Source organism: Gymnodraco acuticeps, unplaced genomic scaffold (assembly GCF_902827175.1).
Source record: "Gymnodraco acuticeps unplaced genomic scaffold, fGymAcu1.1, whole genome shotgun sequence".
Classification (NCBI taxonomy): domain Eukaryota; kingdom Metazoa; phylum Chordata; class Actinopteri; order Perciformes; family Bathydraconidae; genus Gymnodraco; species Gymnodraco acuticeps.
In genome coordinates, this window is record NW_022991538.1 from 37,264 (window position 1) to 55,398 (window position 18,135).

The following is an 18,135-nucleotide window of genomic DNA, read 5'->3' on the forward strand; positions in this document are numbered from 1 at the left end:
ACCTCTCAGAGGAGCGCCACAGAAATCGAACCATAGCGACCTTCTGCCCGTGATCAAAGCTTACCTCAACCAGCCCCAGAACCACTGCACCCCCACCCCGAACCAAGAGAGAGCAAAGAAGAGAGGGAGAGATGGAGGGAGAGGGAATCCACACAAACCATCTCAAGTCTCAGCAAGAGCTACCTGCTTTACATATGAAACACACCTTTCTCCCTTTAATTCCCATGAAATCACGCAGGAAGCGGTTATTGCAAAGGGAGAGGAAGTGATGTGGAACGGCTAGAGGGGCCATTACAGAGAATCCCTCATTACAACCTGGTCACAGCTTTGGAGTATTACCCTTGTGAAAACACACTCTCACCCCTGGGTGAATGAGTCAAAGAGAGTAGATTGTCTCGTCTTATTCCTTCCCTTTGTGCCTAGTCTTTAGACAGGTATGGCAGGGTTAAACTTAACATACACAGCTTTAGCTCGCTGTAGAACCAACAGACAGGCTGGTTTAGATCTCTCTGAGCTGTACGCCAGTCTAAAGACGTGTCTGTTTCCTTTATATTCCTGTCTTTGATTAGAATATAGAGCGATCACAGCACATCTTGGTCTGTGATCAATCAATCAATTAATCAACCAACCCGCGTGCTTTTTTTTATAGGGGAAAGCTCATTTGCAACAACAGCGTCTTGAAGAAGACTATGAAGCCTGATGAAAAAAGGAGACTTCCTCAAGGCATCTTCGTGCATTTCAGAGTGAGTTGTTTGGCAAGACATCAGAGAGGAAAACATCCTGACTCATCCATCAGATGCATGAGGATCCATTAAGCCAAGTTTCTCCATTCATTAGTAGGTGCAGTTTACAGTAGAGGCAGTATGCAGGAAAATATTGAGAAATGCAAAACACGGATTATAAAATATATTAGCTACAAAACAAGTCAGAAAAACAGCTACATCATTTAGAAGCTTAAAGCCATATTAACTACTCTTTATCCGAGGCTCTATGGATGGCAATGTAGATCCTTCAGTTGCATCGCCACTTTAGTCGAGAAAGACAAATCTAAACAACTGTTGGATTGATTGACATTCAATTATGTACAGGGGTATTCCCTGACTGTACCTTTAACTCTACTATGAGAATCAGATCAGATTTAGAGTCTTGTTTATTTTGTGCCACAGTGACGCGTCCTAAAACCCCGAAGTAAGTTAGCATTTTACCACTTCCGATGTAGGTACCATATGTGCACGGCCTACCAGATCAGCCCGGGGTCCGTTACGCTTACCAATGACGTCACGCATTGGCTGTACGGCAAACCAAGAGGACGTTTTACACGGCCAAATTCAGCAAAGAATATTAAAAAATAACAATCGACAATGAATGTATGTTAGTGGAACTGTGTCAGGAAAGTGAAGTGTTAATTAAGGAATGTTAATGAAGAATTGAAATGCATAAATAGAAAGTTAATATGTAGCATATGGTCGTAGACTTTACTGATGATTTAGAATTGATTGAAACTCCAGACTCAAAGTAAGAGCTTGTGCCTCTTCGGGGGGTGCTAACATTTAAACATAAACTTTATTCTTTACTTTCTCCGTCTTTATATGTAGAAGATATCAGATACCGTCATGTTGTTTCCATAGCATTCTTGTACATTCACCAAATTGCTTGAAAATCCATTTAAAGGTTGTTATGACATTTAACTCAAAACCTGAATCAACATGTCTCTTTGTTTATTGTTATTCACCAAAACAAATCAAGGGAAAGTATGGGTGCCACAGTGACGCGTCCTAAAACCCGGAAGTAAACTCCTTCCGGTTCATTCGACAAAAACTAATGCAATTTCTCCTTAGGATTTTGGAAAATAGCTCGAAATAAGGTCTGTGGTTGACACACATTGAAGAGACGGATCACGTTTTGTTCAGCCGGACAATATCCACATGTCTATCCTACTTTTATAATTTTCGAATCATAGATCTAATCGATAGATTTATGATTCGAAAATTATAAAAGTAGGGTAAACATTATCCAAAGACTCAAAACATTTCTGGATGCGTTATAAACACACACAATTATACATTAAGCTCACAACAATAAAACCATAACAAACTACATGACATGTTATCCAGCAGAAAGCCTTAAATCAGGGTTGCCAACTCTCACGCATCTGGCGTGTGACACACGCTTTCACTCTCAATCTCACGCTCTCACGCTGCCCAAACTATTCTCACGCCAAAAAACAAGAATACCGAAGACAAGAAACGGTTTTGAAAACTGTTGTGACGTAGTGATCGTCTTCTCAATAGAACATCTTTGATAATGTGTGTTGTTGCAGGAAGTCCCGACGGAGAATACTTTTGCTGTAGTACATCTCTATAGCCTATACATCGATACAACATTACATGTTGATAGAAATCAACACGTAATGAAATAAGACCCCACGGTTTGATGATTGATAGGTGTGTGGGCTGTCTTTCATTTTGACACACAGAACAATGGGGGCTATCCACCCTTATCCACAATGTAAAGTCATTCACAGCCTCTTCTCTCTGTGAGGAGCAGCAGGTTCAGCTTTCAGAACAAAGTAACAACAAACTAAAATGGCATTCATTTTTTTAAATATGTCGTATAGTAATAGATGTATTTATTTATTTTCTCAAGAGAGTACCAGAATGTGTATTTTATGTTAGTATTTCAAAAAATCTGGGGGGTTGGGTTTTCAGCATCTCAACTCTTTCACCTGTGGGGAAATTGCAGGATTGGCTCCCTTTTTATTTACTACAAGACAAATGTGCCTTTTTATTTCATACAGTTCAATTTGGATTGAGACAGGGAAATAATCTAAACCTCACGCGTGGCGTTTCACTGTCAAGGGGAGCGTGTATGTAATTACAATGCAAATACTGACTTGAGCCCCACCACTGTATGGGTTAGCCCTACCATAGATTACCCAACAAAAATACTCTCTCGCAACTGCCGACCCGTATTGCGCAAGCGCAGATCTAAGATCCGGTAGAAATGATAAAAAAGTAAAAGTCTGCTGCTTATTGTTCTACTAGGCCAAAATAGAGTGTGTTAATTAATATGTTTGGCAGTTTGGAGTAAGTCTGTAGATTTGTTTGTGTGTGTGTGTCAGGGTTTCCGCTAGGATTTTTTCTCGCCGGTCAAATGTCCGGGCAGAATTAATTTTATCGGACAAATTTGAAACTTACCGGTCATATTTCACTAATAATAATAAGAGTTGTGTAGCAGAGTTTCCGTTAGCAGGTAATTACCGGACTATGAGCAGATATGCTGATGTTTAAAACTCAGTTAATGGGGCTCGTTTTTATATTGCTTCAGTTTATAATCGTAACAGATCGAAAAATTCAGATTAATTTTCCAATAAATGATTCCACAAACAACAAACAACATAATTATTACATTCAAACAAACTACTTGTAGTAGATGAAGTACATTATTCAAAAGTTTACATCAACTTTGAATAATAACACAGGAGAAACGGATGCTCTCTTTTCCCCTCTCCCTCCCTCTCTCCTGACAGCCCGTCAGTTTATCATGCAGCTCGCTAAACAGAGGCGGGGCTTCAGGTGATCATGCAGAGCTGCTTGTCTCTGTCAGACTCAGCAGCTGATCTGATCTCTCTCTCGTGTCCGGTTATACTTCACTCGCGTTTATGTCCATATCGATCAGATCCAGCTCTCCTGATCGTCCTTTATAGAGAGTACCGATCAAACTATTAAGAGTGAATATCGGCCGATAATGACCGGCGGCCGATCTATCGGAGCCTCCCTAATTATTACCAGACATTTTGACCGGCAGGTTTTGAATTTACCGGTTTTTAATAAATGTTACCAGCTAAAAACCGGTAATTACCGGCTAACGGAAACCCTGGTGTGTGTGTGTTTCATGTATAGGCCTCTCACGATAATTAATTTTGTTGGATACATTTTCCCGGAAATTATTGCGATAAACGATAATATTGTCGGCACCGTTGTATGACCATTTTAGACCACTGACATAATCATAATATATAATAATAATTCAAGTACATCCTTTAAAACTGCTAGTCACATCCTCATGTAAATGGCGATTTATCGAGTTCATTTTTATTGATCGTACGATAAGTCAATTAATTGCTTATCAGGCACACAATAAAACAGTGGAAACAAACATGTGTTTGACTTTCATTAGTGAATGAAACGTTGTGCCCTTTATAGTCTGTGTCCAATATTGTGTATTTGTATATATATCCTATGGTCCCGCTACTGACACGATAGCAGTCATTTCGTGCGCATATGTGTAATTAAACCCATGATATCAAAATCTCACTCCAGCCAGGTACCCAAAGTTGGCAACCCTGCTTAAATACCATTAAGATTGACAACCTGCAAAACCGGGTCAAACTGGACTAACCACCAACATGCTCATTATAATGACCAATGGTCAAATATAACATAAAGTACATGAGCTTTCACACATATTAACAATGACAAAAAACAAAAACTTTCCAAACAATAATTCCTAAATCCTTATTAATAGTCCATTCAAATAAATATCTACTCACCTGTTACAGATGACAGCCTCAATGTCCACTTCTTGAGATTCATGGAGCTGATGGCCAGCAGAGCCAGGCTGCTGATCTGAAGGTATCTTTAGCCGATGTAGGCACGAATAACTAAGGTTTGTGTGCAGCTGAAGAAACATGAAATGTCGAAAAGGTAAACAACATCTTGGATAAGTCCAGCAACGCATGGTGGTGTGGCCGTAGAAACACAGGTGCTCAACGGCCCACGCAGGTTGTTGCTTCGCCAGGTAAAGTTCAACAGACAGTTCATCGTCCCTTAATCCATTTATGCTTCGGTTATCTTCCAACCTCGCTTTTTTACGAAACAAATCGCTGTTCCCGCGTGACACAGCCGCTGCGCGCACACCTTTTTTGGGCCGTGAAGTTTAGCTAGCATGACCTTTCAGCAACCAATCAAAAGACGGGGTCAACTGAGGTCGGATTTAAAAAACGAAATTGCTACAATTATTTATATTTTGTTAATAATTAATCTAGTTAGATAACAGTCAAAAAATGTCATACTGAGAATAACATATCATTTATTTTTAAATAGTTTATTTGTATTTGCTTTTTAAATTGGACCTCCTGCTCCAAGCCACAAGTAAAGGCCTCACATTTGGCCTCACCTCAGGTTATATGGGAATGATTAGAACATTCTTCCCCCTTGACATCCTTTATATCTGGGGAGTGCAGGGGCAGGGGCTCGTTTAGTTAGTCTAATCTGATTTTTTTTATCCTAACTGAGTTGTGTAAATTTGAACTACTATGCCCCGACAACCCCTGTTAAAAATGAACAAATCTACATAACTATATTGAATCAAGTGGATGATCAACAACACACATACATTTAGTTTAACCACCTTTTCCTATCAGAAATGTAATCCATAGCCTTTACTGTCTGGGGCAACCTTTATAGTAGATCTCTTTATGATACATTATTATCTATGAGTTCATAGATAATCCAGATGTGTATGTATAGCTACATAATTGTTCTAACTTCTATCTACATTACAAACCTGTGTCATTGTGAAGATTAACCATCAATCTATGTAGATGTTGGGACTGCTTCATGGAGTCCTAGTGGTACACTTTAATATTTAATGTTACTTTTTCAAATCAATATTTGATCAGACATCATTTGGCAACGTTTCCTGGAAAATATATCAGTCATTCTTTCTTCATGAAACAAACACGTGTTTATCCTTTAATTGTTTCATGTTACAGCAATGAAAAAAACTGAAAAAAACAAAGAGGAACAAAATAGAAAATCTATTAAGACTTTAATTTTCTTATTGCTTTTAAATACAATTTTGGACAGTGGTTGATATCTTTTACATGAATAATTTACATAATAAATAAAGCAAACACATTTTACTTTCTTTCACATTTTCACATTTATAGCAGCAGTCATTGCCAACAGAGTTTCATTAACCTGAAATAGTGTTTCCAGTTGACATCTGTCCTAACCAGCTTCAAACAGGACAGATTAAAACCTAGATCGAAACAGAAGAATTTGACCTGCGTTTAAGTCAAGTGAAACTATCTCAGGGGTGTTCCAGGAAACTCTGCACCAGTGTTTGGAAATTAAATAAGCAACAAGGTAAACACTGGTGTCGGCCGTAAAGCAGTGGAAGTCACAGGAGGTAGCATCTTACTCTCCTGCCAATCATCTTTCTTTCCTTTTTTTATTCATGCAGCAGGCAATGTCTATTGATCGCTATGATTATCATAGCAATTGATCCACATTCTACTGCATTTTTCATAGTCGCTGTAGTTAAAGCTGTACAAGAATCCCTTCAACATAGAGCTGTGTGTTGAAAGTTTGCCAATGCACAGACATCTTGTTCCAATCATTTATGATGGCTGTCTTGCTTAGTAAGACACCAGTTCATCATCAGAACAAGGAACAGACCGTCAGCAACACTGAAACATTTGCATACAAAAAACATGACATGATGACCTCATATCTGCCAGTTTATGTGCCCTTTACACAAATCATATTGCTCTCAGCACTTAACCTTTATTTTAACACAATACTTTGGAGACTGAGAAGGGGACCAGGCTTAGGGATTTTAAAAAAAAGTGGTCTTTCAGAAAGATGTCCAGTTAGTTAAGAAACAATACGACATGTGGTTGAGCCAATCAGAGCTCTCCAAAATGATTGATGCAACATTCAGCCAATTAAGGGCAGAATATAAGTTCATGGAGAGGAGATCTTGTATCTAAATTACATTTATCTTGTATGGCAGAGGTTAATGGCAGTGTACCCCCATCAGACTTTATTCTTCATGATGTTAAGCGGGGTTGAGAATGGAATCATAACTCACTGAAAGTGTATTATGCAAACAAATAATGTGCCCGTTTCTGCACGACCAGTAAACCATGCAGGATAAAAAGCAAGATTTCTGTCATCATTAAGAAGCTTCTCCAAATATATTATTTTGTGCTAATTCTATAGTGCATTTTCATTAAATATAAATGGTCGTTTTTGTATATTGAAATATACAGCAAAGATTTAACAATGTCAAATAATACGTGTGGAATTAATAATAAATAAATAAAACTAAGTGAACAGGTGTGGCCTTGGGGTTGGGTTATAAATTGTGCTTTTCTAGTCGCCGGGTAAGCACTGTGCAGCGGGCCAGACACGGTTGGGGGTTAATCAGGGAACAAAATGACCACCTGTTTTTGCAAAGCGATGAGGAAAGGTCCCTCTGATTGGAGCATTTGTTTGGGCACTATTTTTGGGGTGGTTGCCTGATTGCTCTCCTTGAGAACAGTGACTTGAACAAGGTAATGTGGCTGTGCTGATGATTACACATAACTTGCTGCCCCCTGGCAATGAGCCTACAATGAAATATCTGGTCTGAAATATGGACATAGAAAGCCAAAGCTTTTTTTTTTCTCTGTCTTCCACATGTATCCTCTCACCGTTCAATCGTAATACACACACAAACAGGCACACTTAATTATAAGCAAACAAATAACTACAAGTGCATTTGGCGTTGAAATGTACATGGAAGCAGTTGGGTGTTGACACGTACAAAACAGAAGCAGCCTTGTGTGCTCAGTCACACACAGTCAGACATATTGAACACACACATACTCAACACATAAGCTTTCACACACACTTGCACGTACGCATGAGCACCACACACACACTGCTTGTTTGCAGCTTGTGCCAGCTTGCTCCCTCTGCATGCCGACTGTGTGTCTGGCACCGGGGTTAAGGTCTGGAGCCACACACAAGCTGTGTGCTCTGTCTGGCTTTTACACACTCTAACTGGGCTTTATGAATGGCTAGGACTCAATGACTGAGTCAACACCAGGGGCCACACTCGACCCAATCCGACAACAGGTTTTGGAGATAAGTCAGAAACAACATTCTCCCAGCGCATCCAGGAAGCATGTTTAAATTAATATGCCACCAGGTTTTCTTTTGTTTAGCACTGCAAACATTGTGCTATGGAGTGTGTCAGTCCACAGATGTGTTGCTTGTTTGTCATTTCTGGCTGAGCCCAAGTGCTTTTAAACAGCACTCTGCAGTGTCTATGTGTGTGCTTGTGTTTGTGCTCTCTTTGCCCCATCAAAGCCATGTTTAATCTCTTCGCTGCAATGAATCCAGCTCTCGACATTGCGTGGAGCCAGTGACTCTGACAGCCTTTCAATGATGGAGGGGCCAGAGGCTATTCACAATCTTGTGCCCTCAGTGGGATGCATGCTGCCCCATTCACAACCATCAAAAAACGCTCACATACAGTAGATACAAACAGTTATGCACACAGAATTCCTCACCACTGCTCTATCATTAGATCCAACACTCGACTGACATTCAGATCTGAATCTAGACTGAAGTCTGACTCAACAAAAGGAGCTGTCGGGGGAGTAAGAGGGCGGAGGCCAGACGTCAGTGTTTCAAGCCAGTCAGCAGCGTCAAATGATGTCGGAGCCCGTCGTTTCCGCGACTTCCCAGTGGACGGCAGAGGGGAAGTACAAATGGGAGGCGGGCGAGGAGCTGGGTTCACCTGGCTGGGATTTATTACAGCTGGAGATGGAGGGAGTTCCAGTAAGAGAGAAGAGCAAAGAGGTGAGGGCAGGAAGCTGTCATCCCTGTGCTGCTGGGAGGCCTGGCACTGATCCGTCTGAGGAGGAGGCGGCGAAGGGCCCGGGACTGAGTGAGCAGGGGATTTATGATCACAGACATTAACAGAGCCTGTAATAGAGGTAGTAAAAAGGATGAGACACTAAAAGAAATATAAGCTGTATTATTTTTTAATTATTGGATACTTACCAACACAAGCTATGGGCTCATCCAGAATGTCATCTATGGACTGCCGAGGGTCCATCTGTGGCCAAAGGAAACACTTAATTCCAAACTGTGTAAAAGTAGCTTTTGATTATGTCTTCCTGCTCAACCACAGAATCTAACCTGTGCTTTCTGGATCGCCTCCTGTAGTTCTTCCTCCAAGCTGCGAACACTGGGCAAGGTCTGAACTGGACTCGCTGTAATCTGCACTGGCAGCTCAAAATCCTGGCCAATCACATCACACGGTTGGCAGCAAAACACCTGATTAGAAAGCAGGGGTAAATTAGTTGACAGCTGGGTGATGGGAGTTTGCTCACATGTTTGACCAGTTTTACAGATTGAAGGTTGTGTAGTGTGCCCTTGAAAAGTGATTATCCAAGATGTGTGTGTATTGATTTGCATGTTTACCTGTGTAAACAACACCTCCGTCTGTGCGTCTGTTTCTGGCTTCCCTCTGGAGCATCCAGGATCCTGTTGCAGGAACGGATGAAGGGATCCCCCACAAGACTGTAAGAGATGATACATAAAAAACATGAATGATTCTGGGAAAGCAGTCTTGCTGTCATTCTGCATCTCATCATAGAGCAATGATCCAAGCCTGTCTCTGCACACCTCATTGCCAGAGCTGGTGGTGCGGTCCCTAGGCCTGCTCCGTAACCTCTCCCTCATCTCCAGCTCCACGCTCAGCTCCTGCTGCTGCTGCTGCTGCTGATCGTTCTCATTTCTCCAGGGGGTCCCACACTGCAGGGGCGAGGACGACGACATGGGGAGACTGGGACTTGGAGTTCCTGAGGCGGTGCTGGCAGGAGCCATGAAGACAGCGTTGGAAAGACATTGTTCACCCGCCAAACTGACTGAAGCATTCGAGAAACCATTCGGCATATTGTTCAGAATTCCATTTTGAGCGTCACTGAGAATCCCATTAGGGACTCCTCTGTCCGGGATGTACATCTGTTGGTTCGGGCTGCTGCTGGGGGAGTCTAGTCCCGAGCTGGAGCTGGAGCCGGGGCTCTGGCTGGATGGCAACAGGGCAGTAGGGGTGAGAGGCTCCAGGCTGGTACCCAGCTGGCAGAGGGGAGCAGGGGTGAGGCAGGAGTGAGGAATCTGGAACGGGCGGAGACGCTGCAACAGAGTGGGCTTTGTGCCGGAGACGGGGAGGCCACGCTTTCGCAGCTGCTGCCGTAACTCTGACACCTGAGGAGAGGGAAGAGCAGAAAGGACACTTAAGAGATGTCTTCGTAATACATTGTAAAAATAAAAGGTTCAGTGCTTTCATGCTTTTCTTACTGTTAGATCAACGAGATTTGCAGGGAGAAGCTCAGGCTTGGAAGCAGGGTTTGTGTCTGTAGGGGTGTGGTTTGTTGTGGCGGGAACAGGTTGGGGATTCAGTGGCATGGCTCCAGAAGACTTCACAAGATCATTGTGATCACTGGAGGATTTATAGAAGCATTTACTCACCAAAAATGTCTGAGGACTAATAACTCATTAACAAAGCGGATAACTGTGTGGTTTAACAATCTGGATTTCCTAACACTGCATCAAAGGCAATCTGTTTGCATACCTGGGCTCAACAATGAGCTGCTGTTGCTGCTGATGCTGCTGCTGCTGCTGCTGCTGTTGTTGCTGGTTCTGGAGGATTTGCAGCTGGAGGAAGACCTGCTGCTGTTTCAGTAGATGGGAGTAGGCTGGGTCTAAGGACTGGCTAGGAGCCGGGCTCTTCTGTTTGGCTCCTCCTGAGAAATAAAGAAATAAACAATTTTAAAGGAAACATGTAAACAGCGTGCCACGATCCAAGCTTTGATTCAACAAATTGATCGAATGTGTGACTAAATGTTGTAAAGCATTGTATCCATACCTCCAGTCCCAGACCCTCCTCTCTGGTCTGGAGGAATGTACTGGTGATATTTGAGTTTCCTCATTTTGGGTTTGGTGTCCCGCGGTTTCCGTGGGCGGGGATGATGGTTGAAGTTGAGGGAGGTGGGCAGTGAGGAGGCGCAGGTGGGGCTTAGAGGCTGAGCTGTCTGTAAAGAGACACATTGCCCACAATTCAGCTTTACTGTGATCTCTAATTTCAAGAGCAGTATGTATAATATCTCTGAGAAAATGTCAAGTCCTTTCACATTGTCAGACGGCATTTTCCCCATGTCAAGGTTAAACTCTTACATTAAATGTACAAATGCCTCGCAAATCTCCAGATGACAGCAGTGTTTCTGACATGCAGCCATGCTGCTTGTGTGTGAATGTGTTGACCTACAGGGCAAATACTGAGCTCCCCCAGAAGTGAAAATTGACAGTAATGAATGCAGAGCAGCATACAGCAGAGCATTGTGTTTGACAAAACAGATGAATGACCATGCTGTTAGGATGAAGACATCCACAATGCTCTTTTATTGTTTGTGCTGGATACCTGCTGTGACTACATGTCACGATAACGAGCACGTACAAACACATACTAAATATAAATGTTGTTTTTTTTCTGGATGGAAATGTGATGAAATCACATTGAATTGACTGCATTCTTGACAATATAATGTTATTCAAAGAGTCATGAAATTATTCCATACAAACATGGCCCTTGTGAAATTTAAATGAGTCACAAAATGAAAGTCAAAGCACTGGGTTTGAATTGGGCGCATTAGCATGCACTAACCCAACATTACCTTTGGCAGCAGGGGTGTGGTCTGAGAGGTCAGATACATCCCATTCGGTCTCCCAGGTGTTGCCATGCCGTTTGATTCACAAAGTGTTACACTCATGGGTTGTCGAATGCCCTCGGTTGCCGGGAGCAACGCCAAACCAGACTGAAGGCAGAATAACAGATGATCAGAGTTGACATATGAGATGATTGAAATTCACTTTGATGTGTTGATCAGAGTTTATTGGTAGGAATTAATGTATCCTTGGTGAGTCCTAATATCAGTGATGTTTCCTCACCTGTGCATGTCCAGGGCTGCGGATCAGGGGTGGGCCCACAGCTGAGAAGTCACTCAGTAATTGGTCACCTGAGAGCCCTGGCAATGAAGAAAAGGCTGTTGATTGATGAATGCCATGATGCTCAGTAGGCGAGGAGGAGGGGCAGGAGGAAATGTCATCTTCGAAGACATCAGCGGACAGAGGGAAAGAGGCAGGGCCTGAGGAAATGAAAAGTGAAAGGAGGTAAGGTCAAAGGAGGAGGAGAGGAGATTGGATGAGGAGAAAAATAAATGTGTGTGACTGTCTGTGTGTGCCTGTGCATGAGGATGTATGTTGACTCACGGTTCTCCAGGGGCAGTGTGTGTTCGTGCTGTTGATCCACAGGCCCTGGCGGACGCCGGATCCTTTCAGTAAGGTCCTGCGTATGCCGAGCCTTCTTCTGCCTCTGGGCCCCACACGCAGTCCTCTCTGCGGGGGCACGGAGAAATGGTGCATATAAGTGGAGAGATGGGGGGGACAGATGGGAGACCGGCAGAGAGAAGAGGGGATTTGGAGAGAGAGAAGCAACAGGATTTCAGAACATATGTGATGTGAGTGTGGCACAACGGTGTTGCCACAGGCAGTCAATCCACATTCAAACCAGCAGAGCATCTGAAAATAGTAAACACTCCTGTCCACAGGGAGATGTTCTCCCTTGGAAATGAACACACACACTCACCCAACATTTAAAAAAGGGCAGAAAAGGAAATGAGGGAGTTTGAAAGGCCTGATGTTATAATAATAGTATTTTCAAATTGAAAGGGAGGTTGAAGGTGTGGAGAACAGAGAGAGATGCCAGTAAACAACGGCTCTGATCCCTGGATGGGTGGTGAGTTTATCATACGCTGTCAATCACTGATATGTTTGCAGGCTGCTTAAAATGCAGAGTTACAGTGTACAACAAGGTCACATATCTATTTAACTGACAACTGATGAAACACCAAGCCTATCGCCAGATTTACACGCCTCATTTCCTCACACTGTACAACAGGAAGCGTAGAGCATAAAATGTGTGATAAAATACAGACAGAGGAACAGAGAGAGAGGGAAATATGCCACTATACAATTTGTTGGGAGGAGACAGGGTAGAGCAGGAAGGAGATAGCTACATTATTGTATGCAGGGCATCACCTTGTGCAGTTTCAGCATTGAGACCACCAGGGGGCAACTTCTGTGCAGCACCATCTTCAGTAAGACGCTGCATCAGGAAACAGCAGGTCAACCAACAGCCAGGGCCAACATTGCATTGTATTCAGGATCAATCTAAATAACACTGTACTTCACTGCCAATGTAGCCTAATGACATTCACACCAGAGTTTCTCTAAGAACATTTGCAAAGTCTATAAAGGAATGGATCCTGTGCAAAAACAAGACGCTGATAAACTTCATGTTAATGATTGTCGCACGAGTGTAAATAAGACAGGTTACTAAAAATGTCTTTAGCATGAAGTACCTACTATAGTCAACCACACAAATGAACAGGAATGGAAAAAACACGTGTTGGAGGAAAACTATATTGCATGGATTACTCTTACTGCATCAACATGATTATTTGATGGATACTGTGAAAAAGTAATGCTGTTGTATATTATTGAGAAACTGGACTCTACTCACCAGAGCTTCACTCTGGTCTTTCTCTGCTTTTTTAGGTTGGCAGGCAGATTTTAACCCTATAGAAACAAAGAAGACAGGGTTATATGATGAAAGGCAGTAGTTGTTGTTTTTGTTATTTTTAGAAGATTCTTGTGTAGTAGAGGAGCAAATGAGGTGAACCAGAGCATCAACAAAGCATTTTTCAGCCTTCACTCATTTTTCCAAGTTACAGCATGAGGTGCTCTTTTGTGTTGGCGGGGTGTGCAGCACTTTGTGTGCAACCTGCTTCAGCCTCATACGGGGGGGGGGGGCTAAAGCAGGAGAGCAGCATATCTACACAGTCCTGGAGATTGTTTTTGTATCTCTATACTAAATTACTGTTTATTGCATTGAGTGCAGAGATCTGGCTGAAATTATGTTGAATGTATGCTCATATCTGATCTTCCATTAATGCATGATACTTATCTTTCCACATATATTCTTTTAACTTATATATTTTTAACAAATGTGTACACGTTGTATTATTATTAATTTAAACATCATGTACATCTTGCATATCATGTGTATTTCTGTTTACCATAGCATACCCTAACCCCCTGATTCATAAAACACATATTTCATCATCCTGAATGAAATGTTATTCAGATTGTATTCCTGTTATTAACATTGTATGGTTAATGCTGTTATAATTTAACTAGTTGTGCATTATACATTGACATCAACCTCTATGCTTTGGCCCAACAAGAGGTTTTAAGTAATGTAATAATTCACCAAAAATGTTTTAGACTCCAAAAGAAAATCAAATAAGAGTAATGCAGGTCAATACAATAAAACCTACAAAGATGTTTACTAATCAATAGGTAATCATGTCTCAGTGAAAAGAGATGACCAATCAATCACGATGTAAATGACACACATAGACTAACCTAAGTCTGCATTGATTTCACTTTGCCTTCGGTTCTGAATCCTCAACTGCAGGACTGAAAGACAAGAACAGAGATTAAGCTGCTGTGCTAAGAACAAACAAAAATAAAGATTAAACATCGCAAGTTACTCAGATACAGTAAGTTGGTTTGATTTGAAGGAAAATGATCTGGCAAAAAGAAATGACTGACGTATAAAGGTAAGAGTTTAGCAATTTAAACATCAGGATCATCATTAAATGATACGGCCTTGTAAATGACTTCACCTCAAGCTTTGCAATGCTTATAGATTATGTATCTCCTTGCATGCCTGCACAGATCTACACACCACCGAATGCACATTAGCATTCAGTACATACACAGCAGGGCTGGGCATGATACATGTCGGTGAGTTTTGAGACCTGAGAGATATGACGAGGGGAAGGGGGGGGTGGGCTGTGCAGGGGGGGCTGAGGGCAGTGACTATTTATCTCTCAGTATGTCTATTTCTGTTGGTCCCATCCCCCCTTCAGCTGTCCCGCTCTCTCCACAAGCCTCTCATGCATCCCCTCCTCACGTCATCCTCATTTGTGTCTTCCTGCCTCTCTGACAACTCAAAACAAAAGTTTAATGTTGTAAAGATCTGGATTCAAAGGTGATTAACACACTGTGCTCTGCTGTCTTAACAAGTCAGGCCAGCAGGGTTTATCACACTGACGTTTCTGGTTGATTCCAGTGTGCGTATGAGTGAGTATCTACAATGTTTTTTAGCTTGTTTTGCCTTCGTTGAGTAGTACAGAAAGGCATACATAGTAAAGTAGAGGTCCCAATATAAGCCATAGACTTTTAAATAGCATTACTTAAGAAGCATTACTGTACATAATGGTTCCCAGCATGTGGGTCAATCCTCATTAGATGATCAACAACATAAGACAACATAAATATTTTACTCTGAATGATGTTAATAGCTTTCTAACTAGGATTCAGTTTTTTACAAATGTCTTGTAAATACTCTTCTTAAAATCATCCCAATTAAACACTCTTCTCAGAACTCCTAGATGTGAGGAAGGGTTGCGAGTTGATTTCGTTTAAAGGTTAGGAGCCAGTATTTTAACATTATGAGTGCAATATTGACCCTTAGCATCTAGCATATGCCTACTTCTGTGACATGAACAGTTTTAATGTCAACACCAATGATAATCCAAAACAGAATAAAGAAGAACTCAAACAATCTAGATCATATGTATTAATGGCTGACAGAAGCCAATGTTTTTCCCACAAAGACCCAACAGGAGTTTGATGTCGCAGCGACTTTATGGTGTAGCAGAGACTCTGCTATGTACATACATGATGTCAAACAGAGCAGCTGCCCTGAGGAATCACGTTTTCCAGCAGGTGTTTGTTCACCTAGGGGACTGTGTCTGTGTCATTTCCCTGCCTTCCTATTTTACCAGCCGTTAACGACAGCTGCCTGTGAACAAAACAGCAGCCGCTACAACTTGTAGGGAAACTTAAATGATGCACTTATTGAATGCTGTTTGTCACAGAATGCCACTTGTCTCCTGAAAGTTGTAATCAGTAAAGTAATACATTGGATTAGTTAAACTCGGTAATATCATTTGGAAATCATTCAGATATTCTGTAAAGATTTTGGCCTCAAGATATAAAGAATCTGTGAAAGTAATACAATCATAAATAATCATGGACCTTTTTATGTTTGATTGTAGATTATTAAGACATGCATTCACTATGTTATGGAGTTAAAAGTTTATTTAAATAAGAAAGGTTCCTGATAAAGGCCAACTGTTTGTTTTGCCATGCCTATCAACAATGGTTAAAGTGTCACACAGTGTCATGAGCACATCCGTTGGTCTCAATCTCAGCTGTTTACACATCTATTCAAGACATGTGTGTCAGTGTGTATCAATCCCTTAATACATTCACCCCGATCAATACCATCACTCTATTGATCACATCATAGACAATGTGACACACCAGCCAATAACCCTCTCCAACACTTCACCTCTACATATCGATGTCAACGATGCCAATTATTCCCCAGATATAGAGCCATTGTTCTGTGGGGATAATAAACCTTTCTCTGTTATAATTGGCGTGAGTTGAGACTTCAGGATCCTCACCTGAGCGGAACTTGTTCCTGATGAGAAGCGACCTCTCGGAGGCCAGTAGTGTCATGGTGGAGGGGGAGGGTGGGGGTGAGAGAGAGGAAGTTCCTGGTGTCGCTCTACCAGGAGGAATGGACCCCTCTCCTTATGCCTCTCACTGGTGCAGAGAAGCAGAGGAAGCAGGGTAGTGAGAGAGACAGATGCTTGTTAATCCACTGATAGACACAAACCGATATTGATAGAGGCACACAAAGCACAGCGGAGATAGATGGAGGGGGAAATAAAGACGCAAAGTCTCCAGACCTACAGGCAGACTGAACACTGCGGCGAGCTGCTCTGGCAACAGCAGGCCTCCCTATAGACAGCCTGTCATAATCACACAGAGAGTCACACAGGCCCACCCACAGAGACAAACTAACGATACAGAGAATTAAACTGACAAGATGGCTTCTACAGAGAGGGGGGTGACAGAGACAGAAGCCCCAGCAGATACTCAGACGTCAGGGCCGATTGTGACGGACAAACATGAAGTGGCAACACCTACAGCATCGCACAACACACTCACACTGTGACAGCAGGACCGCGAATGTGTCATGCACTAAAAGAAGTGGGACTGCCTCGCTGAAATAAAGAGAGCTGGGAATCTACCTAAGCTGCATTAGTGCACACACACACAACCTATAAACAATATTGATTTGAGCTGGCCGGCCACAGAACACCCAGAGGAAGCCTGTTTGAAGGGAATGGACAAACACACACACAAACACAAACACACACAAACACACATGTTGTGAAGTAGCCGAGGTTATGCATACTAAATCACCACAGTGCTCTTCCTATTCCCAATACCATAAACACACACACACACACATCACATTTATTTACAAAAGTCCAAAAAGAAGGCCACACACGCATAAATGCAATTTACTAACAAGCAATTGATTTAGATGTGTTGTTTGCAACAGACATGTTTTACAGTAGGGCACGGAGGCACAAGCAGGCACTGAAAACACAGAGAGAATAACAGCAAGAGAATGAAAGAGAATACTTACAGGAAAAGAGAGAATTGAGTCCCTCAGGGGAAATTGAGAGTGGATTTAAGATTAAATTGAGAGAGGTGCGAGGTGGAGGAAGAGAGGGAAAGAGAGAACTTCGTAGTGCGTTTAATAACGATTCCTTTCTTTCATGTTCTTTTCATATCCTTTTTTTTTGTTTGCCCCCTTTCACACTTCTTTTCTTCCCCTAAAGGTGAAGTGCAAAGAGAAAAAGGATCAGTGGTTCCCTCTTCCCTACTGCGATACAAACTCACCCTCTCTACCTCTGCCTCGCTCTCTCTGCCCCCTCTCACCATCCGCCCCAATGCATCCTGGATCCTTGGTGCCAACTGTGAGCGACTGTCAAACTTTCCCCCTCCCCCTCCATGGCCTCGTCTCCCCCTCCCCTCTCGTATAGCAGCAATTCACTCCCCCCTGGCATATGCTGACTGATTGATTCAGGTGCAGAATCAAAGACAATAAGCATGTTTGTGTTTGTTTGTACGTGACTTTAAGGAAAAGTAGGCTCACTGGTGAAGTTAGTCCAGCAATGGTAGGAGCTGAATTGCCACATAATGTGATGGATAGAAAAGTGAAGGCAGAATAAAGAAACGCTTTATTACAAGTCAGCGAGAAAAGCCCGGGAGTGTTTTGGACTCACATCAAATC

The 18,135-nt window shown here is 42.2% G+C and overlaps 1 protein-coding gene across 2 annotated transcripts; it reads right to left on the reverse strand.

Annotated features, from left to right (window-relative positions):
• Positions 1-5,743: 5,743 nt before the first annotated feature.
• On the reverse strand, positions 5,744-17,793 carry si:dkeyp-69b9.3 (myocardin). 2 transcript variants are annotated; one of them, XM_034197158.1, is made up of 16 exons: positions 17,485-17,793; positions 16,448-16,589; positions 14,331-14,384; positions 13,426-13,481; positions 12,942-13,008; positions 12,114-12,239; positions 11,793-11,869; positions 11,519-11,659; positions 10,714-10,879; positions 10,420-10,591; positions 10,146-10,287; positions 9,471-10,052; positions 9,267-9,365; positions 8,982-9,119; positions 8,844-8,898; positions 5,744-8,765 (listed from the first exon to the last, which is right to left on the reverse strand). In XM_034197158.1, exons 2-16 carry the CDS (start codon positions 16,500-16,502, stop codon positions 8,344-8,346), a joined length of 2,352 nt encoding a protein of 783 aa, XP_034053049.1. In that variant the 5' UTR covers positions 16,503-16,589; positions 17,485-17,793; the 3' UTR covers positions 5,744-8,343. The 2 variants fall into 2 exon arrangements, with proteins under 2 accessions (XP_034053049.1, XP_034053048.1); XM_034197157.1 differs by having other exon boundaries at positions 11,793-11,989.
• Between the last annotated feature and the right edge of the window lie 342 nt (positions 17,794-18,135).